Source organism: Stigmatopora argus, chromosome 19 (assembly GCF_051989625.1).
Source record: "Stigmatopora argus isolate UIUO_Sarg chromosome 19, RoL_Sarg_1.0, whole genome shotgun sequence".
Taxonomy (NCBI): domain Eukaryota; kingdom Metazoa; phylum Chordata; class Actinopteri; order Syngnathiformes; family Syngnathidae; genus Stigmatopora; species Stigmatopora argus.
Window position 1 is genome coordinate 3,054,262 of NC_135405.1, and position 26,292 is coordinate 3,080,553.

The window sequence follows — 26,292 nt, forward strand, 5'->3', positions numbered from 1 at the left end:
GATGACTAAAGGAAAAAGTCAATTTCTTTGTACATTTAATTAATTAAAGGCTGTTGAATCAAACAATTGCAGACTTTGTAATATTAACAAATATTTATATGGTATTGTCATGAAATCAGTGATTTAAACCCGAAATGATAATGCTAATATTGAAGAATGTTACTTAAATTTGTACAGTGGTACCTCTACTTACGAAACTAATTGTTTCCAGAAGTCTTTTTCATAAACCTGGATTTTTCACAAGTAGAGGTATGTTTTGCATTGAATTAGCATAATTTGTTCCACAATCTTTAATTCTACGCTCTAAAATTATAAAAGTAGTCATACCTCTACTCATGAAATTAATTGGTTCCAAGACTTTTTTCGTAACTTGGATCTTTTTTGTATCTCGAGTCACTCATTTGCATATAAAAAAATCTGTAACCTGAAGCTTTCGCACCTAGAGGCATTTGTAAGTAGAGGTATGACTGTATGGCTATTTTCTTTGAAATATGTATGCAAAACAGCAAAAATATAAGAAACTATTTAGTAAGCCATTAAAATAACACTGAACCAAACAAAACCAAAACCGAACGCACCTCAGCTCAAACAAGGAATCGCTGAAGGGAGTGGTCTACCTTAAATCTCTCTATCATCACTTACTTGATGCTTCTCATGGTGCGTTCGTTACTTAGTGCGAGGGCTAATGGGAGCGCGGTGTACCCTGACTGTAAAGAGTTGTGCATGAGGCTATATGTCACGGTCAATTGGTCGCCGGTCTTTTGGTCGCCCGGAAGGTAAGTGATAATTACGATTTAAATTGTTGCTCAAATTCCCTAAATACAAACTGCAAATTACTATTTAGTCATACGTAATGCCCTAGTAATTATTAGGCTAAAGAAAAGCTCCAAATTTCCCGGACTTTTATTGTTTTTTGTTGGAGAACTTGTTAAGACCCTGACTGACGTAGCTTCTTAAAGGGACAACGCATGTACATACAAACTCTTATACACTCACACGTCGGCTCAGTGAAACTGCTCATGGCCATTGTTGGCTTTTATTGATGCGTAGACCGTGTTGTTTTACCTTGTTTTGTCGCCGGTCTTTTGGTCGTCGGTCTTTTGGTCGCCGGTCTTTTGGTCGCCCGTTGTCGCGGTCAGGGCGACCAAAAGACCGACGACCAAAAGACGGCAACCAAAAGACCGGCGACCAATCGACCGCACACGATATGTAGCATGGGTGTTGTTGAAAGGAGTGTAACAAGTAGATCTTCCAAGCATGCTAGCTACAGAGAGTGAAGTTTATGGTAATTTCCCATTTGGACAAATTATTGTATTTTTGGAACAATAATTAATTTTAAAAAAATCATATTTAGAAGCATTTGTAAGTAGAGGTATCATTGTATTTGAAGGTTGTCATTCTGGCATTTAACAAATAGAATAAATTTTTAAAAATTGTAATTAAACTAGAACAGGGAGGGGGTTAGGGTTGATATGATTTCATGTCAATTTAAAAAAAGAGTGAATGTGTCTTTTTACATGGTTTATGTAAATTTCTAGTTTCAACTTGATATCCCATCATTTAAAACAAGGGATTATACATTCATTAAAAAATATCCTAATTGGAGGGAAAAAATAGAACAACAAAAGTGGTTTTGTTTTACCGGAAGTATAAAAAAAGCATATATACAATAAAATACATCCTTACACTCTCCTCCTGGCATTAATTGTTCTGTTCCAAATTTGTTCATGATGCAAACAAATTCTTGAAATGCACCGATTTGCCAAAAATTCCCAACCTAGACATTTAAATTCATTCTGAAATGGTAACCCAAATTATGACAGTGTGAAATTATTAAAGTTGTGAGATTTGTGGGATTAATACTGTGTCAAAAAGGGTTTCAGCTCACGAGTGTTCAGTGCCAGTCCCGTCAGTAGACACGTGGGATGATTCGGTAGCGAACAGTTCGACAGTATTCATCCCACGCTGAGCCGTACTTCCTCCTGCAATTGCTCATGTCTCGAGAGTCCCGGTGGACAAGAAGGATGATGAAGTAGATCATGTAGTACCACGGCAGCAGGTGGCTGAAGCCTACACATGTTGATGAAGAAGGAGGGGGGGGGGGGAGATGGGGTAAAATTAAGTAACTACATTTCCTGAGAGTACTCAGGAAGGAGCAACTGAACACCAACCTACAAAGGGTGATCAACACAGCCCAAAAGATCATCAACTGCCCCCTACCTACCCTGTCCAGCATCTACACATCCCAGTGCCTTAAAGGGCAGAGAGCATTATAAAAGACAATACGCATCCCGGCTTCCACCACTTCAACCTGCTGCCCTCTGGAGGGCGCTACAGAGCTACAACTGCCAAGACAAAACAGACTCAAGGACAGTTTCTTCCCAAGAGCTGTCACCATACTCCACTTGAGTTCTGCACCTAGGATCTAATCAAGACTTATTACTACTTAAACTACTTGTTTATTATTTTGACCACTAATTTATCTATTACTATTTCGTGATTATTTATTTATCATTACTATCTAGTGATTATTTATCATTACTATCTAGTGATTATTTATCATTACTATCTAGTGATTATTTATCATTACTATCTAGTGATTATTTATCATTACTATCTAGTGATTATTTATCATTACTATCTAGTGATTATTTATCATTACTATATATTGATTCGTGTTTGACTGTTTGTTGTTGCGCCCACAGACTCAGCGAGCGGTGCAACTAGGCGACGAACATCTCCAAAACTGTGGCACCATCCTGGACACCCATCCTGGACTTCTGACGGAACAAGCCTGCTCCGCTCTGCTGAGCTCACTTAGACTACTTATTTATTGATTATGTATTTATCTCTACTGTATGTGTCTGATTGTTTGTTGTTGCGTCCATAGACGGCTTATATGCGTGTAAATGTGGTATGTTATTTTTAGATATTATAGTCTTTTCATATGGTTATAAGTGTACTTAAAATATACACTTTTTGATAATTGTACTAGTGTACTTGTATTTTTATATAGGCGGGAAAACACGTAGTATGGTAGTAATAATAGGGGTGATTCTACTTCACGGATTTCAATTATTGCAGTCATGTCTGCTCTACATTATCCGCAAAATTCGAGGGATTACTGTATTCAGCTTGGGCTTCTTATTACAAATCGAAAAAGGAAACACACAAGTATTTCAAAATATTCCTTCAGAAGGATTTGAAGCCCTCAGTCCAATGTATTTAAACCTGAAGAAAGGTTGGGCGTTCCAACAAGATAATGCTCGAAATACAAATCGACCAAAAAAAATGGTGTGCGAAGCAAAACACTGGTGTTCAGGACTGGCCTGATGTCATGGCATGACCTCCATTGAGCTATTTACATTGAAAACACTGACTTACCACAGGGTATTGACCAGGCTAGAGCCATGATGAGGTCTCCTAAGTAGTTGGGGTGTCGAACAATGCCCCACCAACCAGACACCAATAAACTCTTCCCTGTTGCTGTGGGAATGGTCTTAAGGTCTGGAGAAAAATACAAATAAAAAAAGTTCTGGTAATTTGTAATGTTTTCATAAAATATGGCATCAGAAGCTGTCAATGTTAGTTATACTAGGAACACAAAACCTACAGGCCAATTTGGGGTCTGATGGGTTTCTCCTGAAGGCGTTTTTCTCAGAGTTGGATTTCCTGAAGATGTAGTAGCCAATAACTGAAATAGAGATATTACGTGTAGAAAATGTTTCATAGCATTCCGCAATAATGAATCTCCGAAATCACGTTTATTCTCACGTTTGAGCAAGACGATGGCAGCAACCGCTGGAAGGCTCAGCGCATTTCGATGACTGACCAGATAAAAGGCCTGCAAGGTATAGGTAAAAGGCACCCATACCAGATCTCCAAAAGCCAACATAAAGCCAAAGCCATCATGCATCAAATCCATCGTGGTCAAGATGGCCTCCTGAAAAGTGTGGTTTTGAGTTTGAGGTTGATTTATTTTTATTTATTTATTCTTAAAAATTAACTTCAATTCAATCTTATCAAGCCTGTTCATTTTTTTCCAAAAGTATGGGGAAATCAAATACAGTAATACTTTGACATACGAGTGCCCCAACATTTGAAATTTTGAGATACGAGGAACATTCCGACCAAATATTTACCTTGAGATACGAGCATACGAGACAGCCAGGTGGCTGAGTACGCGAGAGGCTGCTTATGATAACAGCGCACTGTCTTTCTCGCCAAATCTCCCTCACATAAAGATATCTACGAGCACTGGGCGTATAGGTTGCATTTTTTACGGTCCAAAGCAAGCCAGTGCAATGAAGGGTAGTGAGAAGAAAAAGCGTATGATGCCAATTGAGATTAAGCACGAAATATTGGAGAAAACATTAGTGGTGTACGCGTGACAGCGCTGACTCCCCAATATGAGAGGACTACCTCAACAATCTGTACCATTCCCAACCAGAAGGAAGCTATAAAGGGTATCAAGCCTTCCAAAGGACTAACCATAATTTCCTAGCTGCGCAGTGACATTCATAACGAGATGGAGAGCCTTCTTTTAATATGAATAAAAGATAAACAGAGATAGCGTGACCGAGTCGATAATCAGTAAAAAAAAGCAAGCGGAATCTTCATGGACTTGAAAGCAAAGCAATCATCTGAAAAAGGGGACTCTTCGACACCAGCTGAGACCTTCAAAATTAGTCGTGGCTGTTTCTATGATTTAAAAAAAACGGACTCTTCGTTTTGAGGCATGGAGAAGCAGGAAGTTCAGCCTCAAAAGCTGCGGTGGAATACATTAACATATTTGCCTCGGTTATTGGACAATAAGATTTAATTTAGTCTCATCTCATATCGTATCTCAAGGTATTACTGTGCAAGATAAATCGGAGTCATCTGTGTACCTCATTCCAGAGGCCATCTACTACATAGAGGAGTTGGAAAATATTCACGAGGATCATGGCTTCAGAGGGATAGGCCAACTTCTGCTGCTTCATCTCTGCCAGTGCGAATGCAAAGTTGATTAAGCACTGAAAAACACACCCATGAATATTAAGACAAAAATATACACTAGTTTGCATGCACAAGCTCAATCTTATGTTTTAAATTATTTCTCATCATCTTGGTTGCCATTTGCAAATATCAAAAATTATTTTTTTTCTTTACGGTTGCTCATCCAGTAGACAGGCAGCAAGGCTTTTTTCTTGTTTTTTAAAGCATGAGGACGGTCAAACTTGTAGATTAATGCTGGCTTTACTATGAAACTAGCCAGCAGCATCCCTACACATGATGATGATCGACACGTTCAGCTCATCTTTGAATAAGAATGTCCGTGAAGGCATCCTCTTCCAAAAAAGGCCAGTATAAGTCCCAAAATATCACCAACCATTCTCTTGAAATTCATGAGGGAACTCGTCCTTGAGTTGGTATCCAGAGGAATCATCTTCTCCCGGTAGGGCATTCTCCATCTTAACGATGATTTTATTCATCGTGGTTACCGAATGTTTGCTTTTCTTCTTGATGTAACGCACGGTAGATTCATTTATGATGCATTAGATGACGCAAGTCATTTAAGAGGTGTTGGTTGATACACTGGCTCGGGGTAGTCTTTCTGTGCGCGATGCGAAATGGAATACGAAGAAAAGGCACGACCTCCGTCACGTCATGGCTGTTTGCTTTATTCAATGCACCATTTTGGTGCCGAAGAAGAAGCGCTGCCCTATAATCTGCCATTTTTCGTCTCCTGTCTTCTGCTTGCGAGATTCAGCATGGATTTTGAAATTTTTATGAACTTTTTTTAAAGCAGTTTTGAAGCAGCTCGAAATATTGGAAAATGACTTAGGTGCCTGTTTAAACAGCCCAAAAGATCATCAACTGCTCCCTACCTACCCTGTCCAGCATCTACACATCCCAGTGCCTTAAAGGGCAGAGAGCAATATAAAAGACAATACATATTAAAATAGCAGTAAAACTAATTTGATAATCAAATTTGTCAATTAGTTGATAATCGAGGCAACCCAAATTGACTTCCTTATCTACTCACCCAGCCTATTAGTCCTGGGCGCATTTCACAGAAGAATTTCAAATCGAAATTTTTAATGCGGGGATTGAGTTCATGTCCCTTGAAGAAGTCATAAATCACGTTGCCTGGAAAATAATTCATAAAATGAATCAACACGGCTTACAAGACAGGTATCAACTTTTTTTTCCGCCTTACCAGAACTTCCCCCTAGTGCCTGCTGCTCTGGCGGAGCGTAGCAGGAGCGGATGTATAGGTAGATGCTGAGCAGGATGGAGATGAGGAAAGTAGCCACAGCAAGTTGCAAAAAATGGCTATGGATGTAGGTGAGGTCAGCTCCCAGATGGATAGCTGCCACGACCACTGCGGCACTCATCACAATGGCAAAAAAACCTTATGGGAAATATAAAAGCACTAATTACATACACATAACAAAATTGGACATAAACCAACACAAATCATCCATATAATACAAAAAAACATTGTGATGTCATATGAGCTTTGCTCCACAGCTTAGCTGTCAGTGCCATGGAATACCTATATTAAAAGGGCCATTAATATACACTGTAGGTAGACAGAAACTGGTGTTAGCACTATAGTGGGCACACTATCACAGATTTTTACACACTACAGTAATACCTCGACATACGAGTGCCCCGACATACGAGCAATTTGATATATGAGTAAAATTCTGAGCAAATATTTATCTTGAGATACGAGAAACATTTTGATACAGTGGACGCGAGAGGCTATGTTACTTTGTTAAGAGATGGCGAATTAGAACAAATAAAAATGTTTTTCCAATCCAATATCCTGTTTTGGGTGTTTTTTCAGAGGGTTGGAACAAATCAATTTGTTTTTAATTCATTTCTATGGGAAACGTTCGTTTGAGTTACGAGAAAATCGACCTACGAACTCAGTCTTGGAACGCATTAAGGTCGTATCTCGAGGTACCACTGTACTATTAAACCACTAGTTATTTGTTACTTTGTTAATAGATGGCGAATTAGAACAAATAAATATCTCGAGGTACCACTGTAATTAAATTATAAAATTTTGTCCAAGAATGTTCTAAAACTAAAAATCAACACATTTACAGATCAATAACTATTGCAACTATACAAAAAAAATGTAACGATGTGGATCAGCGTTCTTAAAAACAGGAGGAAGGAGAACTTGCTAAAGATTTGTTGTTTAGGTTTCCATGTCATTGTTAACTACGGCAGCTAGACCGCATGCCAACCGTCTACCAGCCTTATAGTTTACTGCAGTTTAGTCCACAAAACAACACAGTTCATTGGCACCATGACATTTGTCACTTGCCCAGAGCAGGCTTCAGTAAAATGATTGGAATAGGCTATGTATTGGCTGGTAACTCAATTCATTCATTTGTCGGACAGAAAAAAGGCTAATCCCAACAGTGTTCATGTTGTACCAATTTCCTACACATGTCTGAACCATTTTCTGATTAAACGAGTGATTTTCTTGGGGGAAAAAAACTACATAAAAGAATGGCCGCCATATTATTGCAACTAAACGGAAAAGGACGCAGTGTGCAAACAAACCACCTGTCCGTGAGGTTGCTCTGTAGCAACTCTGGCTATAATGCCAACAGCGAAATGGGATTAAAACTGTTATTTGCACTTTATACAAAGAAAAGGAATATTGGTTCTGGCTCAGTTAAGTCTAAATCTAGAGAATTTAATGAAGTACCCCGAGGTGTTAGTGCAACTTTAATGTTGCAGGTTGTATAGAAAGTCGGCATTCACGGTGTACATAAAAATTGTAAATAACAGCAGCGCCGCCAACCTACTTCGACCCCATTTCAGGAGTACCCTTGTCGCATTTCCGGAGTTTATCCGGAGTGAATGCGATTCACGCAAAATCGATATGTGCTGAAGTTGCAAAAGACGAATCATTCGTCAGAACTTGTAACTCGGATGATTCACAATGCACTCTTGTTACCGAATTCTTCCGCATTACAGTGCAGTTGAACCAAGATGGCGGAAGCCAAAGCGATGGTGTGAATTTCGAGTCATTTGAATTGGAAATTTGGTACTTTTCTGAAATGGTTGCTTCCAAAAAAAATTAAGTGACAATTTTTTGGGATTTCCGGAGTTTAGGGAAGTTGTCCGGAGTCCCGGAGTTTACATTGCATTTCCGGGTAAACTCCTGAAATTCCGGACTAGTTGGCAGCTCTGTAACAGTGATACTGAAGAACATTTAACTGTTCCTAAGGTAAGAGATCAATGGTAGTATATGTCAAAATCCCAAGAAGCTTACCATTGGTTCTGTATTTCAGCATTTCACCAGACCTCAGTGGCATACCTTCACTCAGCTACAAAGATAAAGGAAAAAGAGAGAGATAATCAACACTTCACGGGGAGAGTTAAGAATGTTCAATTAAGGTACAGCTAGTATTTAACCAGAGCTAAATACATCTCAAACGCCTGTTAAATGGTGTTTCTAAATGCAGTAATATACCGTATTTTGCATCTTATAAATCGCACCTGAGTTTAAGTCAAATTTTCCAAAGAAAGAACAATGAAAGGAGAAAAAATTTCACATTGGAGTACAAGTTGCAGTGTTGAGGGACAATATAGGGGTGATCCTATTTCGCGGTTTTTAGATTATTGTAGCCATGTCTGGTCTACATCAACCGCGAAAGTCGAGGGATTACGGGTAATGGTACAAAAAGGGAACAACAGACAAAATAAGCACCTGTTAAGTTAACATATTATTATTATTTTTATTCAAGTGTAAAGCCTAAAAATACAGCAGAGCCAACAACCCCTGTCAACCCCATTTCAGGAGTACCCTTGTCCCATTTCTGAAGTTTTCCGGAGTGAATGCGATTTGTGCAAAATCAATATAAAATGTAAAAAAAAAGAACGTATGGCAATTTAAGTCAAACTGTTATGTTTTTACATTAATTGAAATATTGTGTTTTTTTGCAAACTATTGAAACAGTTCAGCATAATGAAAATAAGCATAAAAAGTGAACAAAGTATAATTTTAGATTTTGTATGCTTGTTATTCATTTTAAGACATTAGTAAATCAATTTGTTATAATTTTCTCTCAATGTTGTGTGTTTCCTCACATCTTTCATACAAAATTGGGACACTGACGGATTTTAAAGGCTTTAGTTAGTAGTTGTGTGAGGACCGTGGAACGAATTAGAGAATTTACATATAAAGTACTGCTCTACTTACGAAATTTTCAAGTTACGAAAAAGTAGAAGTACGACTGTATATGTACATATAAACACGTGCATATATATATATAATCTGTATATATTTATGTGTGACAAATTTGACTTCAGAAGTTAACGCGTTCCTAAGGTTGTTGATATATTAAAGAAATTAAATATTTCATAGATTTTTTTCCTTTTTTCTGATAAATTAACAGATTTTGTGGTCTACTGCTCACTGCTGGTTGCTCACCTTTCCCACAGGAAGAATGTAGAGGAGGACCTGAAATAAAATCCACAGAATGACGAAGCCAAGGGCCCGAAAATCCCATAAATCCTCAAGTGTGGGTATAGGAGGTGGAAAGTTGACCAAACTTGGGTCTTCCAAATTCACTTGAAGAATCACAAAAAAAACCCAGCATGGCAAGAAGAGTAGCCAGAAGTACGCTCCTGCAAGAGAACATACAATACCAATAAAACACAGATTACAGATGTTACACCTAAAAACTTTCATGAATTACACCAACATTTCTGTTCACTACAATACAACCAAAAAAATGGGAAAATTGTGAAAAAAGGCAGCAGGTAGTTCATTTATTAAAATATGAAATGTTATTGTGACTACCCTAAATTGTGGCTTGTACGTTTCTATATTGTTTAGTCACATTGGCTAAAGCATTTCACGACACGATTTTAACTATATATCTTTGTCCCACACAATCCTGTACACTCACTTAAAAATCTTGAACTAACAGTTGGCTAACACAGGGGAGAATAATTAATTGCAATACCAATAAAAATGTTTAATTTATCAGAAAAAGGTTAACTTTAAGTCATGTACTATATAGATGCCGTAAAGTAAGCTTTGGAGCCACTGAGGATGGATGCGACAAAAAATTGTTGGTGAGGTAAAGTGACCATTCTTGATATGCTGTTGAGTATGTCAGCGACTAAAAGCGTGGGTGCTCAAAAGATTCAACACTATTCAGGTGAACCCACCACAAATGTTATATGCATGCATCCATGTGTGTAACACAAATACTGTATTCTACATGTAGTGTATAAAATTGTGACTTTAATTTGCCCCGGAAGGAATTAAATATGAATAGTGAACTTTTAAACAAATTAAAATTAATGTAAACATCAATGGACCAAGGGACCTACCAAGCTTGCCCCCAAAATCAAGTGGAGTTGAGACTGTTACTGCAGAAGTTGAAACCACTTTTGTATCATCCACCTGTTGATGTTTGCCGTCATCTTCAGTCTTTCTGCGGCGCAGATTGTAACGAGTTTGATTCCTCTCGGGCTCCATCTTTGCTTTGGACTTAAGAAGATAAATAAAAATTGAAAAACAGGAGGACGAGATTGAAATGGCTGTATTATCGTATTTTGGAGAGGTTGCCACAGCGAACCCATAGAATCGCCTGTAACAAACTAATATTAAATAAAATAAAGATTGTACTGTGCTTGGGTGTGATGATATTTGTTAAGGCTATGTTCTTCTTCGGCTGTCGGCTATCCATATGCCCAAAAGTAGCTTCCACGCAGACGATTTATGAGCTGACCCTAACCCTCTTTACGGTCTTACTAAAAGTGATGGGCGACGTCTTCCCAATGTTAGCCTCTTCCTTCTTGATAGAGCGAATGGTAGACCCATATACCGTATTTTCTCACGTATAAGCCGCCCCACATATAAACCGCACCCTTAAAATCATTGAATTTTACAATTTCTAGCGTATAAGCCGCCCCATGATTCACAATTTTCATCTCCATATCCATAGTTTTAATAGGGAGTACAAATTTGTTACTTTAAAGGGAAAATCTTAAGAAAAATCATCGCACGTGGTATTTTTGAGATACTGAAAAATCAAAAGCACATTATTAGGGTGAATATCATAAGGAAGTTAGTAATTCATCCAGTAATGGTTGTTTTCTTACTGCAAAACAGAAAATAATCAACAAATAGTAAATGGTAATTTGCAGACATCTATTGGTGAACCATGGGCCCCTAACTTGCTTGCATCATGACATTCCATTAGCTCTGCCTTAGATCTAAGCCCATTCACACAGAGAACCATCAAGTGCACGTGATGATAACATTGTCGATATGACTACCCTCATTGCAAAGAATTTATAGAAACGTTTTGACCACAAAATAAAGACATTCTAGCATTGTTTAAAGTTAAATGTAAAATAAATAGTCATGTTTGTTTAAATTCAAATAAGATCATATCTAGATTTTACTTTTTATGTCCAGTGCATGTGCATTATGGGTTGGATAAATTTTTGTCCACCTCGCTACTTCGCGCTTTGGTTATCGCTGCTTCACTACATTGCAGATTTTTTTCTGGGGAATTTCGTTTTATTTTTTTAATTTATTCATTCATCTTCCATACCGCCCATCCTCGAAAGGGTTTCGGGGGTTGCTGGAGCCTAACCCAGCTGTCTTCAAGCGAAAGGCAGACTACACCCTAGACTGGTCGCCAGTCAGTCATAGGGCAGACAGAGAGACAAATGGGCCATCCGCAGTCCCAATCAAACCGCCGCCTGCGGGAATCGAGCCCGCGTCTGCCCACAACGAACTCAAGCGTGTGAACCTCAACACCACGAGGCAGCTTATTTTTTATTTTTTTAAATATTTTTTTAAGTTCATAAAAATGTGAAAATCCACGCTGAAACTCGCAAGCGGAAGCAACTCCCCTATCTTCCGCTTGCTACTAGGACTCAGCACTAAAGGAAAAAATATTTCCTTGATTATCACGAATTCACCTCTTTGAAATTTTTTGCTGCAATTAATTATTTCATTTTAAACATTTTTTAAGTTAATAAAAATGTGAAAATCCACGCTGAAACTCGCAAGCGGAAGCAACTCTTGCTACTAGGACTCAGCACTGAAGAATAAAAAAAAGTATTTTTTGTCTTTTCCCTTTAATATGGGTGACCCTACTTTGCGGATTTTAACTTTTCACAGGGGGGGTTCGACCCTCCATTGACCGCGATAATTGAGTTATTACTGTACTTAGAAGTATAGACTGACAGATTATCGGTCGGGCCAATTAGCGGTGCCGATATTTAAACAAGGGTGGCGAGTGGTTAGCGCGTCGGCCTCACAGTGGGAGACGGGTTCAAATCTAGGTCGGTCCACCTGTGTGGAGTTTCCATGTTCTCCCCAGGCCTGCGTAGGTTTTCTTCGGTTACTCCGGTTTCCTCCCACATTCCAAAGACATGCATGCTGATTGGACACTCTCAGTTTCGCCTAGGTATGAGTGTGGGTGTGAATGGTTGTTTGTCTCCTTGTGCCCTGCGATTGGCTGGCCACCAATTCAGGGTGTCGCCCCTGCCTCTGGCCCAAAGTCAGCTGGGACAGGCTCAAGCACCCCCCACGACCCTAGTGGGGATTAAGCGGTTCAGAAAATGAGATGAGCTATTTAAACATTCTTATGTTTTAGAGTGATATTATGAAAGATCCCACTGATGTATCTTGAAAACAAAATAAAATGTAAAAAAAAAACACCTAATGCCAACACCAATGCTAATGCCCCACGAAATGCCTAAAACCTGTTGGTCATTATAGTGTACTGTATTTATTGAAGAAGAGAATTTCTACCAAATAACAAAGCACAAGATAATCATTTAAACAGTCAGAAGAACTAACTTTACTTTTGTGAGACTCACCCCATTGACTTTGTTTGAAGTATTATTTTCTTCTTTCTTTTCATGCGAATTGTTGCTATTGTTTTCAACAGCCATTGCGGATTTCTGCTGTCAAAGAATAGAGGGAAAGTATTGGAGATGGATAAAGAAAAAAAACAATCATAACTGATTCAAATCACAACTGCAAAATCAGGTGCAGGTTTTCATTCCAATTGAATAAGTGGATACATTTTCACCAATCTGGTGTCTTAAAAGTGCAATCAGTTCTTTGCTGTCAGGTGCTGCTGGTTTCAAAAGAAACCTCACTGGTTAAACCGTCTGAGCTGGATCAGTTGGAACAAAAACCTGCACTCACAGCAGCCCTTTTATGGAATAGTTTGGACACCCCTGAGATAGATATACGTGCTAGAAAAGTAATTCTCTGTATTGACAAAATAGTAACAACTTTCCATATTATTAATGTCCCAATCCGATCACGTGATTGGAAATTGGTCCCAATCATGTGGTTGATGACTCATTCGGAATTGTACGTTGTATCCTGCTATATGATAAATATACGAGGGTATTTTAACATGTGCACTTTTGTATCGCAGGCAAAAAGTTTTAGATGAATTTTTTTTGGCTGGATGAATCAACACTTATATTACAAATGGATTTGTTGAAAACGAGAGAAAAAACACTTTCATGATAAATATGTAACGGATGTGAACAAGGAGTAGCTTAAAGTATACAAGAAAAATCTCTTTCTACACATTCATTTTCTGAACCGCAGTTCCTCACAAGTGCTGTGGTGGGTCCTGGAGCCAATCCCAGCTAAGTATGGGCATTCGCAGGGCACCTTTCTACACATACATTTTATTTATTTTTACAGTCAAAAACTAAGTTTTAAATCACTCAGACTTTAGTGGACGTATCAAAAGTATCAGATCGGGACTTGGTATAGTTATTGGTTCCAAATCAAATTTCTTGGACTCACGGTCCAAAAACCCTGATCAGGGTATCCCGAAATCCGTATGCTGCAGTAAAAATACAACAAAACCAATGCCAAACATGATTATTGTTCTGGGGCATTATTAAAGCGGTTTTCAATTGTTATATTTCTTACCATAGGGGTGAGTCTGACTTCAACCACTTCCTTCAACTTTAAATCTTTGCGTGCTGGCAAGGAATCATTCTCTTTTATGGCTGCCGCTGCTGTACGTGAAGAAGAACGACGCATCGTCCTCGCCGGGGAACGAGAGCGGCTGCGACGGCGGCCAGGTGATCGGGAACGAGAACGAGACCTTGGCTGGAAATCCTGAGAATTCTGGGGGGGAAAAATTAAAACAAAATGAATGGATGATGGAAGGAAATTAGAGTTGGATGAAAATAATCTATAATTTATTTTCATATCATTCACTACTGATATACAGTCATACCTCTACTTACGGAATTAATTGGTTATAGAGCTTTTTTCGTAACTTGAAAGTTTTGTAAGTAGAGCAGTACTTTATATGTAAATTCTCTCATTCGTTCCACGGTCCTCACACAACTACCAACTAAACCCTTTAAAATTGGTCCAAGTGTCCCAATTTTGTATGAAAGATGTGAGGAAAACAAAAATGAAAGAAAAAGAAAATGATTTAATAATGTCTTAAAATGAATCACAAGCATACAAAAATCTATCCGAATTTAAAAATAATAATTTTTCACCCATTATATTAGTTGCTACTGGATCTTACCTGTTTGGATTTAAACTGCCCTTCTGCAGTGCTTGTTGACAGACGTTTTGAGAAAAAAATATCTAAAGAAATTGCCTTTGACGACTTTTAATAATGTTTTTAAAATGCACAAGACAAACGTTGTCAAAGTGAGCGATCGCATGACTCGTAAACAGTTTCAGGATGTTTTTTTTTCCACTAAGTCGTAAAGTTCGTAAAATTTCTCCCCCGTTTTGAAGTGGAAGTTTAATTTACTGATACGGCAGCCCATACCCGCGGGGTCGGCCCATTCCGGCTGCGAGCGAGTTCTGCCCCACAACCCAGCCCCAACCGCAACAGGCAGCGACAAGTTTTTTGGAAGAGCTGAACTGAACATGCCAGGCGTCACACGGATCACATGTGTAGGGATGCTTTTAAAAGTGTTGTAAATTTGTCACACATTGATGATGGGAAATAATTTTTCATATCACAAAAGCCGCCTGTGAAAAGAAAGAGGGGTTGGCTCTCTAAATATACACAAAGATGCTATCCTACCTTCATGTCCTGCTCCTTCAGCTCAAGCTCAGTTCCATCTTTGTAGATGACCGTGTACAGTTGACTTTTGGCTTCAAAGCCAAGAACCTTAACTTCATAGTACAGGTTGCTGCCCGGCCAACGTCCCATGACCATGTCACCTTTATGGTACTTTACAGTTGTCATTGTCTTCGTAAGAAAAATATGAAAAACAAAAGGGGGGGATAGACAGGAAGGTGACCAAATGAAACATTTAAACATATGTTTAAACATATATTGTAGAAAGCTGTTTTACAAACAGTAAAGTTAAAATTAGGTCTGATTGATTTTAATTCGAAGTGGTAGATTGCATAGCTCTGTGATTAGAATTTTTGTATTTAATCAAACATAATATAGAAACCAACAAGTTTTTGGATTTTGAACAAAACCTCAAATGACACGTTAATTATTTTCAAGACGTTTGTTACACCCCAGGTGAGATTAACTGTGACACCAAAATACATGGAGAATTACTACACACACTGACCATTAAAACGCCCCGGGTGCATGGCGAGGAGAGAACCCATGATGTGGGAGGTAGAAAAAGCGAGGGAGGTGCTGGTGGACAACTTAGGTTTTTAACGACAAAAATGGTTGTACAAAAGTGACAAATCAGCAGGGAAAACCGCACACCGACGAAGAGGCAAACACATGACTTACGTGAAGGCGACCAAATGTAACACAAATTACACGAGGCAAACAAGGTAATACTCCCACAAAAGACGTCACCAAACACTCGCGTTTGAACAAGGGTTCTAAAAAAAATTCTATGCCATTTTGCAACGCAACTCAGTGGCAGCCTGTCACTGACAAACGACAAGAAACAGTCATTACGGAAAAAAACTATGACTAACACCAATGTATGATGCGGTTTACTTCCGCGGCATGAGTAAATGTTAACGACATTGATTGGCTGCGTTAGTTACGCGTTATGCATAGGTGCCTGTTTTGCAGGTGCGGTGGAGCTGCTGCCAACCCTTTATCATGGCGAAACAAGCCAAAGTAAAAAAGAAATGCGGTTCTGTTAAGATGGAATGGCTGAGTATGTGCCAATAGAAGAACAAGTGGTAAAATTCAGTGAGAAAGGTCTCTTCTGCAAAACATGCAGCGAAGCTAAAGATGTAAGCGGGTTTTCCGATGGAAAAATATTGCATATAAATGTTAGCTTGACCATCTCAAATGACACATTCAGCAGAAAAGTAATTTAAAGAGAATGAGAAGTGAGAAGGACAGACGTGAAAAATAAGGTATCATTTAAGTCAGATTTGTGCAGATTCTAGTGACATTTATTAAGATGTTTTATTCATTGATATAAATCATTAAATTTTATTATGACTAGATCATTTATGGGTAGTAGACATACACCTGCATGGCAGGTGTGACACTGGTGCGTGTGCGCATAGCAAGCATTTATGATGTTGCTCACACTGGTCTTCTGTGTGCTCAGGGAGGTTTTGTCTGTATGCCCAGGCATATGAAAAATTAGAGGGAACATTGATCACAGTATCCGCCCCAGTGTGCATTGTGAAACGGTGGACCTTAAATGTTACTATCTATGTACAAACATCTCATCTCATTTTCTGAACCGCGTTATCCTCACAAGCCCCGCGGGGGGTGCTGGAGCCTATCCCAGCTGACTTCGGGCCGGAGGCGGGGTACACCCTGAATCAGTGCCCAGCCAATCGCAGGGCACATGGAGACGGACAACCATTAACTCTCACACTCATACCTAGGGGCAATTTAGAGTGTCCAATCAGCCTACCATGCATGTCTTTGGAATGTGGGCGGAAACCGGAGTGCCCGGAGAAAACCCATGCAAGCCCATAGAGAACATGCAAACTCCGCACAGGTGGACCGACCTGGATTTGAACCCAGGTCCCTCACTGTGAGGCCGACACGCGAACCACTCACCCGCCGGGGCGCCCTATGTACAAACAGATGATTATTTTACTTTTCAAAGATAAGTATTTTTATTTAATATAGACAGAAAAAAAAATTCTAAAATTTTAGAACAGCGGAGGGCAAACCGGTGTTCGAGGGCTGCTGTGGGTGCAGCGCAGGACGTTTTTGTTCCAAACGATCCAACACAGGCTGTTTGACCAGTGAGGTGTGTACTGAAAAAAGAATCACTTGATTGCAATCCACTGATTGCACGACTAAGATACCAGATTGGTGGAAAGGTTTTCTCTTATAGGTTGGAACGAAAACCCGCACCCACTGCGGCCCATTGTGGAATAGTTTGCTCGCCACTGTTCGAGAAGAATGGTGTTGTTAATCTACAGGAGTAAAATCCCACTATAGTATACAATAGTTGGTAGAATAAAGCGTCCCCAGGCCAGGTCAGCAATATGCATCATTAGTGACGAGAGAGGTTCAGTTGAAAACCAACACAAGTGTAGAACTGCTGACATGTCTGTCTCTGTTTGGTTTAAGCAGAGCCATGTGTCATTTAGGCAAGGTCCATCCAGCAAATTGCAGAGTAAAATTGAAACCAGGAAAAAACTATATTTCAATACAGTCACCTGCAATGAAAAACTATCATATAAAAATTTTCACACACCATGAGATGAATTTCACGCAGGGAGTGTGTTTACAATATCCAAAAGGGGCGAAAATTAAGATAAACTTTGACATGTCAGTTTGGATTTGGAAACATTTTTAGCAACAAAGGTCAATTGGGCTATGAAGTCAACTCTTTACATCTATGGTAGTAAATAGAGCTGGACGATAAAACGAGAACGATAATTGTTGTGAAATATTTTTTGTCAACGATAATATTAAAAAATTGATCATTTGCAAATGCAATTACACCATCCGACCACTACAGAGAACAGGGGCGCTGTTGTGAGATGAATGCTAGTTCTAGACCAACACTCAGGAAAAGAAGAGGATGATGTGGAAATGCGTTTTAGCATGTAAGCAATAGAGGCTAACAGAGGATGAACGCAAAAGGACATCAACACCAAATTAAGCGATTATGAGATGCAGGACAACACCGAGGGGACCCACTAAAAGATCCAAGTGAATTCTTCCTGCCGTTTTCTTTCTTTTTATTTTAAATGCTTTGTAAATACCTGTGAACAAAGAGCAGCCTTTTTTAAAATGTCCTTAACTCACTGTCATCATTTGAGGACAGCCTGTAATATTTTTATTACTTGATATTAAGGTGTTTCCCCATTTTATGTAAATGTTCTGAAAACATTGCAAAAATCTAAAACTTGTTAACTTGGGTTAAATTCAGCCAACTTTGTTATTTTATTTTTGGGGGAAATGGCCATATGTGAGGTAAATGTACACTTTCTTTTTGTGAGGCTGAAAAAAGTCTTCTTGCCAATGGTGATGATGTCTTAAGTTGATTATTTCATATATTTCATATTGCAAAGCAACTTTTGGTTTGAATGCAAATTAATAAAGATAAAAATCCCTGTCAAAATTTCTGAAGGTTTATTCTTTACTTTTCATAGTGTAAGGAGGGAGTTGTCTAATCTTTATTGCACAACAGAACAACAAAAATACTTTTCTTTCCTTATAAAGTAAGGTAACAGTTACTTTCATAATTGAATGAGGAAAGTAATGTATTTACTTTTTCACAGAAGTTTGATGTTTCAAATTTGAAAAAAAGATGTGATACTATGTAATGGTATGAAATAAAATCCTGACAGATAGTTGCCATGATAATTATTAAAAATTGGTATTTTTTTCAGTTTTTCTCAGCTCACACCAAGGATTGCACAGGTACTGGTAACTGGCAAATGCTGAACACATTTCGCCATGACAAAACATCGATTCACAACATATGGTACAGAAACCTGGTAAAACAAACTACTACCAAAATGAAAACAATTCTCAAAGGAATTTACAATTTGAAATTTTAAAGTCCAATTCATCGTCATAATATTTAATATTTTTCAAAGTCTGATTCATCATCATCAGATTCACCAAACAATTGATTCCATTCTTCTTGAGCGAAGATAACGCTTCCTGGGTGGACTCGTGTGAGCAGGTCCAACCGCTAACGTTTCCTTGGAGCAATTTTATTTATTTTTTTAACCCCTTTTACCCTATAAACTAGCCGAGGCTATTTGGAGAGGGCTGGCTTTTGTAAAAGAAGGTAGATTGTCGCCATCTGGCAGACAAAGGCAGGTTTTACGTCTCCCATTATAACATCTGCGGAGGGCTATTCACCGGCGGAGCGCAGGTGTTCACCGGGATTTGTGTATAACTCGCACCTTGCTTCAGTTTTTTGGTACAAAATTTTGCGCGTTATACTCGAATGATATGGTATGTTTTTTTTCAAGCAATATTTCCAGTTAAAGCACTATATCATTTGTATGGGTATTTAGCATTTTTCTTTTTTTCTACACAAAGTAGGGAAATCTTCAACAATATACACACCTAAGACGCAAAATCAAAAGACTACATAGTAGCTAAGCCATTAACAGCTTGGAGAGAAAAACAAAGCCTTTAAAACAGAACTACTTACTGGAGGGTTGGCTCACCACGGTAACTTGAATCAGTCAGGTAAAATCCCCCAAAAATTTGAGAACCACAGGAAACAGTCAAAGTTTCTCCTACTATTAACATGTATGCTGCTCCATATGGGATACAGTTTCCCATCAAAGGCCCCAAAGCCAGGCTGTTTGAACGTGTGTGTTGGGGGCGGGGAAGTTAAAAACAGTCACATTGCCTCTTTACTGAAAAAGTGTAGCTCCATCTGGTATGCCTCTAAAATAGATTGAAAATCAATTGTTAATCTGATAAACCCATGACAGCTCATTTTATGTGCTACAGCTAAGTTTACTTACAGAACTAGGGATGTAACTCAGCAACAATGTTCCCTCTAAGCTGCGCGCGTGTACAATTGCGCACTACTCTCGTGTTCTCAGCGCACAGCAAACATAGACCGCACAAAATAACAAACTGTATTGTAAAAAAAAAAAGTCACATTACAATTTTTTTCTGTGCCATTTTACAACGCAACTCAGAGAGTGGCAGCCTGTCACTGATAAACGACAAGAAACGGAAATTACGGAAAAAAAGAGTTTAGAGAAAACCACGTAGGTGGACCGACCCGAATTTGAACCCAGGTCCCCCACTGTGAGGCCGACGCGCTAATCACTCAAGAAAAAAGAAATACGTCTATCTTGATGAGAACCTGATGCTTTTTAATGACAGGAATTAAAATTTTCTTACCAGAAGTTTAAGATGTTGTGGCGGCCAAATTGCTTCTAATGTTGAACTATCTCGATTTTTTTATGGTTCTACTGCAACAGTTGTCACTTTTGAACAAGACATAATAATTTTGTTTTATTTCACAATCACAAATGTGCAAACATTTCCTTTCAAAAAGGAAGTAACTTAAGCACAACCAGGAAGTGTGTCTGTAGCGGTATAGTGTTCACGTCTCTGGGTGTAATAATAGCATGAGAGGCTACTTGCGTCTGGCCAATCAGAGCACGTTTAACTAGGTAAGACGGCGGTGCCCTGAGCGAGCAGTGACAGGCACAAGTGACTTTTTTAACGTTTTATGCAACAACAACAACAAAATTCCTTGAATTTCATTCACAGACGTCAAAATACATTTTGATTAGCGTTGTATAAGTTTATCTTTTCTCTCTTTTGAAATAAATGACCGTATCGGCCACATTGTATTGCGTTATGGCATTTCGTCCTTGCCACCTTGCAGATTCGTGCATGTCGTCTTTTTATTTGTCCGACAAATGCAATTTTTTTGTCCGGCAGATGCGGCTTATATGCGAGTAAATACGGTATGTCAGATTTGTGCATATTCTAGTTTTATTCATAGATATTAATCATTAAATTTTATTATGACTAGATCACTTATGGGTAGTAGACATGCACCAGCTTACGGCAGGTGTGATATTGGTGTGTGCCCATAGCGAGCACTGGTCCTCAGTGTGCTCAGGGAGGTAATCTGTATGCCCAGACCTATGAAAAATTAGAGGGAACATTGCTCAGCAATGTATAAAAGAAGGAAAAAAAGCACAAATGTTTTTTCTAACAATACCATCCCAACAAGACAGCCATAGAGAATGTGCAGTGTAGACATGATATGAGTAAATATCTAAAATACCTAAATACCTTAATAAAAAGAAATATTTGGGTGGTTTTAAAAAGACTAAAGTCCAAGACAGTCACTAAACCTTTGACCCTTAGATTTGAAAATAATTCATAATTTACCCAAGACAAGCATCAGACACACTAGATGAGTTAATCACAGAAAAAAAAATCACTATACAGTGGTACCTCGTGATACAACATGCTCGTCCTACGACATGCTCGTGGTACGACGAAAATTTCGATCGAATAATTCGCCCGCGATACGATCAAAATTTCGAGATGCGACCAAGCCAGGTGGCCATGACATGAGAGGCTGTTTAACATTGTAGTGCAATATCTTTTTTTGCCGCATCTCTTTCGTGTATAACAATATCTACGAGCACCGAACGATTTACTCAGACGAGTTTCGACCAGGTAACGCGCAAAAAGAGGGCTTTCTGGGTAATGAAGTATACTCGTGCACACAACGCCGATAGGCAATGGCACTCTTTCTCAGAATAAAACTTCATTACCTACAATCAATACGTGGGTAAGCTCAGCTGTTGCATTTCCTGTTATTATTATCTAATACGAGGTGTATTATATTACTTCTCGTTTGCTGCTCATAAGAACATCAGGGGCACTGGCTCGCAACTCCCTCTTTGTAATAGTATCTCTGGTCACAACTCTCTCATAGGCGCCGTTCAAAGCGGTTGTGACCAGAGACATTACAAAGAGGGAGTTGCGAGCCAGTGCCCCTGATGTTCTTATGAGCAGCGGAGCAATCGCTGATACAAGACTACTTCTCATTGGCAAGTGGTCGTGCGTTATCCTATTGTGAGGACCTTTGTGTGCATCATTTTCGGAATATTTTTAAGGGAATGGTACAACAGCAAACAGCTCATCGATAGCGAACATGAGGGTGGAGGCGCGGCAAACAACTAACCCGAAGAGAACGAAGGTAAAAAAAAGATTAAAACAAAATTAGAATTCAGTTTTGTGTAAAGTTACATTAAACGTATGTTTGAGTGTGTCGGTATATATTAAACCAAGTTAATTTAAATTTGTTTGTTCCGTTTACGAGTGCGTTGTCGTGGAAAAAAAAAACGAACCCCCCCGCCCCTTCTATGCGTCTCTGTCTCCCGTCGGCGAAATCCGCCCAATTTTAGTTAGATTAAACACATTTTATTACTATTAAACCACTAGTTATGTGTTACTTTGTTAATAGATGGCGAATTAGAAGAAATAAAACATTTTTTCCAATCCAATATCCTGTTTTTGGTGTTTTTTCAGAGGGTTGGAACGAAGTAATTTGTTTTCAATTCATTTCAATGGGAAACGTCAGCTCGAGTTACAAAAAGCTCGTTATACGATCTCAGTTTCGGAATGGATTACGATCGTATGTCGAGGTACCACTCTACAGTAATACCTTGACATATGAGTGCCCAAACATATGAGCAAAATTCGAAACAAATTTTGAGATACGAGCATACGAGACAGCAGCTGGCCAAGACGCGAGAGGCTGCTTATGATTTTAGCGCAGTCTTTCTCGCTCCATCTCCCTCGTGTAAAGATTTGCATTTTTTCCGTTTTTTTTTTTGCGTTTGTCAGTGCAGAATTAAGGGAAAAACAATGGGTCCAAAGCAAGCAGGTGCAATGAAGGGTAGTGCAAAGAAAAGGCGTATGATGACAATCAATATTAACCACGAAATAATCGAAAAACATGAAAGTGGTTTACGCGTGAGGGAGCTGGCTCGCCAATACGAGAGGAGCACCCGGACAAGTTGGCAAGTGGTCGTGCGTTATCCTATTGTGAGGACATTTGTGTGTGTCATTTTCGTAATATTTTGAAGTGGAGACAAAAGCAAACAATCCTGGATAGGTTCCTTTTAAAAACTCCGGCTAAAAGAGAAGGTGGAAGCAAGGCAAAAAGAGCCCAGCCCGAAGAAGAAAAGTACAAAATTAAAACAAAATTCGAATGAAGTTTAGTGTAAGGTAAGATTAAAAATTATTTTTAAGTGTCTGTATCGTAATCTAAGTTCATTTATCAAAATTAAATTTATGTTTATGTTATGTTACGAGCGCCTTTTCTCTCTATCCCCCCACCCCTCCGCGCACTCCGCATTGTCATGACTAATGTCTCATTTTAGCATTAAACATCATAAACCATGAGTTATTTGTTACTGTTAGTAGATGGTGAATTAGAACCAATAAAAATGTTTTCCATTGTAATATCCTGTTTTTTTTGGTGTTTTCTACAGAGGGTGGGAACGAATGAATTTATATTTAGTTCATTTCTATGGCAAACGTTGAATTGAGATATGAGTAAATCGACATAAGAGCTCAATTGCGGAACGCATTAAACTCGTAACTCAAGGCATTACTGTATGGCAGGGGTGGGGAACCTATGGCTCGGGAGCCATATGTGGCTCTTTGCTAACCTGTAAGGTAGAATATGTAATTAAACCCAGTGGCGGGCCGTCAGGGCCTTCAAGGCCTTCTCTGCTGGCCTAAGAAATATCTGAATCATATTATATTTTGTCCATCAATACTTATTATTCCAAATGGTCTGTTAGCTTCCTTTCATTGCTTTTCCCCCTGGTTGCACTGCTTCCAGATGTGTGTTTTCATATTGAAGCATTTAACCAATCACATTTCAGCCATTATTTGTTGCCAGATCAGATCTGCCTCAAAGCCTTCACAATCAGTTCTTGCGGGCTCTGCTGCATTAAACTAGACTGTTGCTTTTAACCAATCACATTTCGAGTGGGCAACCCCACAATGATTTTTCATAGGCCTTAGCATTTTGCTGGCTGGGACATGTCATTGCTTTCACAAACTATGATTGGCTAGTAGGCGGGCCAAAGCAGTACCCGAGGCAGCCGAGATCGCAAACTGTTCTGTTTGCTCACAAAGCTATTTTCCAGACGGACTTTTCCAGAAAAAAAATGGACATCATTAAGAAAGGGCGGTCAACTCCGAAGCTAGCAAGCCTGTTACAGCCGGGAAAATGGAGCGTGCGGGACTTTCAGTGCGCTAAGTTAGCTGCACCACCAAATAGAATATTGTTGTGTTGATTTAAAGCCATTTTCAAAACGGACTATGGCGGAAATACGACAGGACAGGCTCTACTTTCAGCATTAGCTTCGATGGCGATATAAAAGAAGGAAGGAAGAAAGGAGGATGGATATTGTGTACAGTTAAAAAGGATTTTTGGTGAGTAAAATATGGCTATATTCCTAAATAATATTTCAATTTTGGGCCCGGTTCTGATATCTGAAAAGCTCCAGTGTATGTATTTAATCACTAAATGCTGCTAGGAAGTGGACTTTACCCCAGTTTAATTTTTGCCATTTCGCCATTGACGCGCTGTCTTTTCCTGGGGAAATCACCCCCCTGGCCCGGTTGTAATGTCTCAAAAGCTCCAGTAATTGTATTTAATCAATAAATGCTGCTAAGAAGTGGATTTCACCCCATTTTAGTGCAATTTTTGCCGTTTCGCGTATGGACGTATTGACGTTCATCGCTGTCTTTTTCCCGGGGAAATGATACTCCGGGCCCGGTTCTGATGTCTAAAAAGCGCCAGTTTTTGTATTTAATCAATAAATGCTGTTTTTGGCTGGATTTTACCCCATTTTCGGGCAATGTTTGCCCGTACGCCATTGACGTTCATCGCTGTCTTTTCCCGGGAAAATCGCCCCCTGGCCTGGTTTTAATGTGTGAAAAGCTCCAGTATTTGGATTTAATCATGAAATGCTGCTAGGAAGTGGATTTTACCCCATTTTGTGCATTCATTTATTGATTATTTTTTATGTGTCGCAGCTCTAGCTGCAGTAGAGGTTTTATAGCCATAAAATAGTTTTTGAGGGTTGGATTGATACGTTGAAGGCGCTACGAGAAAATGCACCGACTGCCACTGATTAAACCGCTGGTGACAGAGCCAAGTCCCGAATGCACCAATAGGAGCGTCACGTCGGCACTATGGCGCTGACATTACCTCTAACTTCAATCATCTTTTTGTTTTTCATTAGACTTTTCTGCATGCATATTTTCATTGATTAGCAACTGCATAACAGCGTTGTAAAAAAAAAAAAAACATTTCGTACTTTAAAAGTGGTAAAATGACCCCCCAAAAATCACATCTCATTTTCACATTTTTACTCTTAAATTCTGAGTATGGCTCTGGAGCAATATCATTTTAAAATATGAATTGTTTATGGCTCTCTGTGCCAAAAAGGTTCCCGACCGCTGCTGTATGGTATTCTGTATTACTCCGTTGTTAGACGAACAAGTGCAAAATTGATGGTTTACATATTATATTAATGCTTATCTATACGCCTATATATTATGATTATGGAGCGTCGGTAGCATATTAAATAAACAGCACACATTCGCTGTTTCTTTAACCTGAGCTTTAAACCGACGTAGTCCTACAGGACTGTCAGAAGGGAGGGAAAACGTCATGCATTCAAATAGTGTTGACAAAAAAAAAGACCAGACATGCAGTCAACCGAGAGCCCACCCGTTACTGGCTTGGAGGGGCAAAAACAGAAAGAAAACATTCACCTCAAGAAACCATAGGAGTAAAAACATAGGCAGCTTTTAGCCATTGCTTTCAAATCTAATGGTGAACGCCTTATTTTGAGTCAAACGATATTGTCTAATGTCCAAACCACAAACATGACCGTTGATGTTTTTCAGTCGTAACGTTTTAAACTTTTAACAAGAACGATTTCCATGATGAACGGTGACGTGAAATATATCAAATAAAACAAATTTACGTCGGATAGGAAAACACGATGCTCCAGCTTTGTTAATATCCTCTTAAATCGGCGAAAAGAATTCATAATTTTAGGAAGTAGTCAGTCACTAAACCACAGCGCTAACCTTAGCTCAAAGCTAGCTGCAGCTAAGCCCAATAAAGTCGCGACGAGGAGTAACGGGACGCTTTCATTAATTCCATCGCAGAGGAGCCCAAGAGACGGTTGCACTAACCTCTTACTGTTGTAAATCCGACTATGGCAAAACAAATTTGAAAAAAATCCAGCAAGTTAGGACCTAAGAAAATCAATGTCAATATTTAGAAATTACAAGTCCGCTGACATTTGACGTAGGCGACTTTTGCCCGCCC

General features: G+C 39.0%; 1 protein-coding gene across 4 annotated transcripts; it reads right to left on the reverse strand.

The window, feature by feature from the left end:
• Positions 1–1,469: 1,469 nt before the first annotated feature.
• Positions 1,470–26,292, reverse strand: lbr (lamin B receptor). Of its 4 annotated transcripts, none has more exons than XM_077587880.1 (15): positions 26,157–26,287; positions 20,964–21,050; positions 15,084–15,251; positions 13,955–14,155; positions 12,871–12,957; positions 10,360–10,519; positions 9,449–9,645; positions 8,288–8,342; positions 6,203–6,397; positions 6,029–6,132; positions 4,890–5,015; positions 3,775–3,943; positions 3,614–3,694; positions 3,385–3,507; positions 1,470–2,070 (listed from the first exon to the last, which is right to left on the reverse strand). In XM_077587880.1, exons 2-15 carry the CDS (start codon positions 20,997–20,999, stop codon positions 1,910–1,912), a joined length of 1,863 nt encoding a protein of 620 aa, XP_077444006.1. In that variant the 5' UTR covers positions 21,000–21,050; positions 26,157–26,287; the 3' UTR covers positions 1,470–1,909. The 4 variants fall into 4 exon arrangements, with proteins under 4 accessions (XP_077444006.1, XP_077444008.1, XP_077444009.1 ...); XM_077587882.1 differs by lacking the exon at positions 20,964–21,050 and adding an exon at positions 16,961–17,025 and having other exon boundaries at positions 26,157–26,280; XM_077587883.1 differs by having other exon boundaries at positions 20,972–21,050; positions 26,157–26,277.

Bases quoted from the DNA above. Each gene is read 5' to 3' on its own strand.
- lbr (XM_077587880.1), bottom strand. From the start codon at position 20,999: ATGGGCACACACCAATATCACACCTGCCGTAAGCTG. The intron at 6,398-8,287 runs GTAAGCTTCTTG...ATTTCCCATAAG, and splicing joins GCTGAAATACAGAACCAATG to GTTTTTTTGCCATTGTGATG. The intron at 3,695-3,774 runs GTGAGAATAAAC...TCTCTATTTCAG, and splicing joins TGCCATCGTCTTGCTCAAAC to TTATTGGCTACTACATCTTC.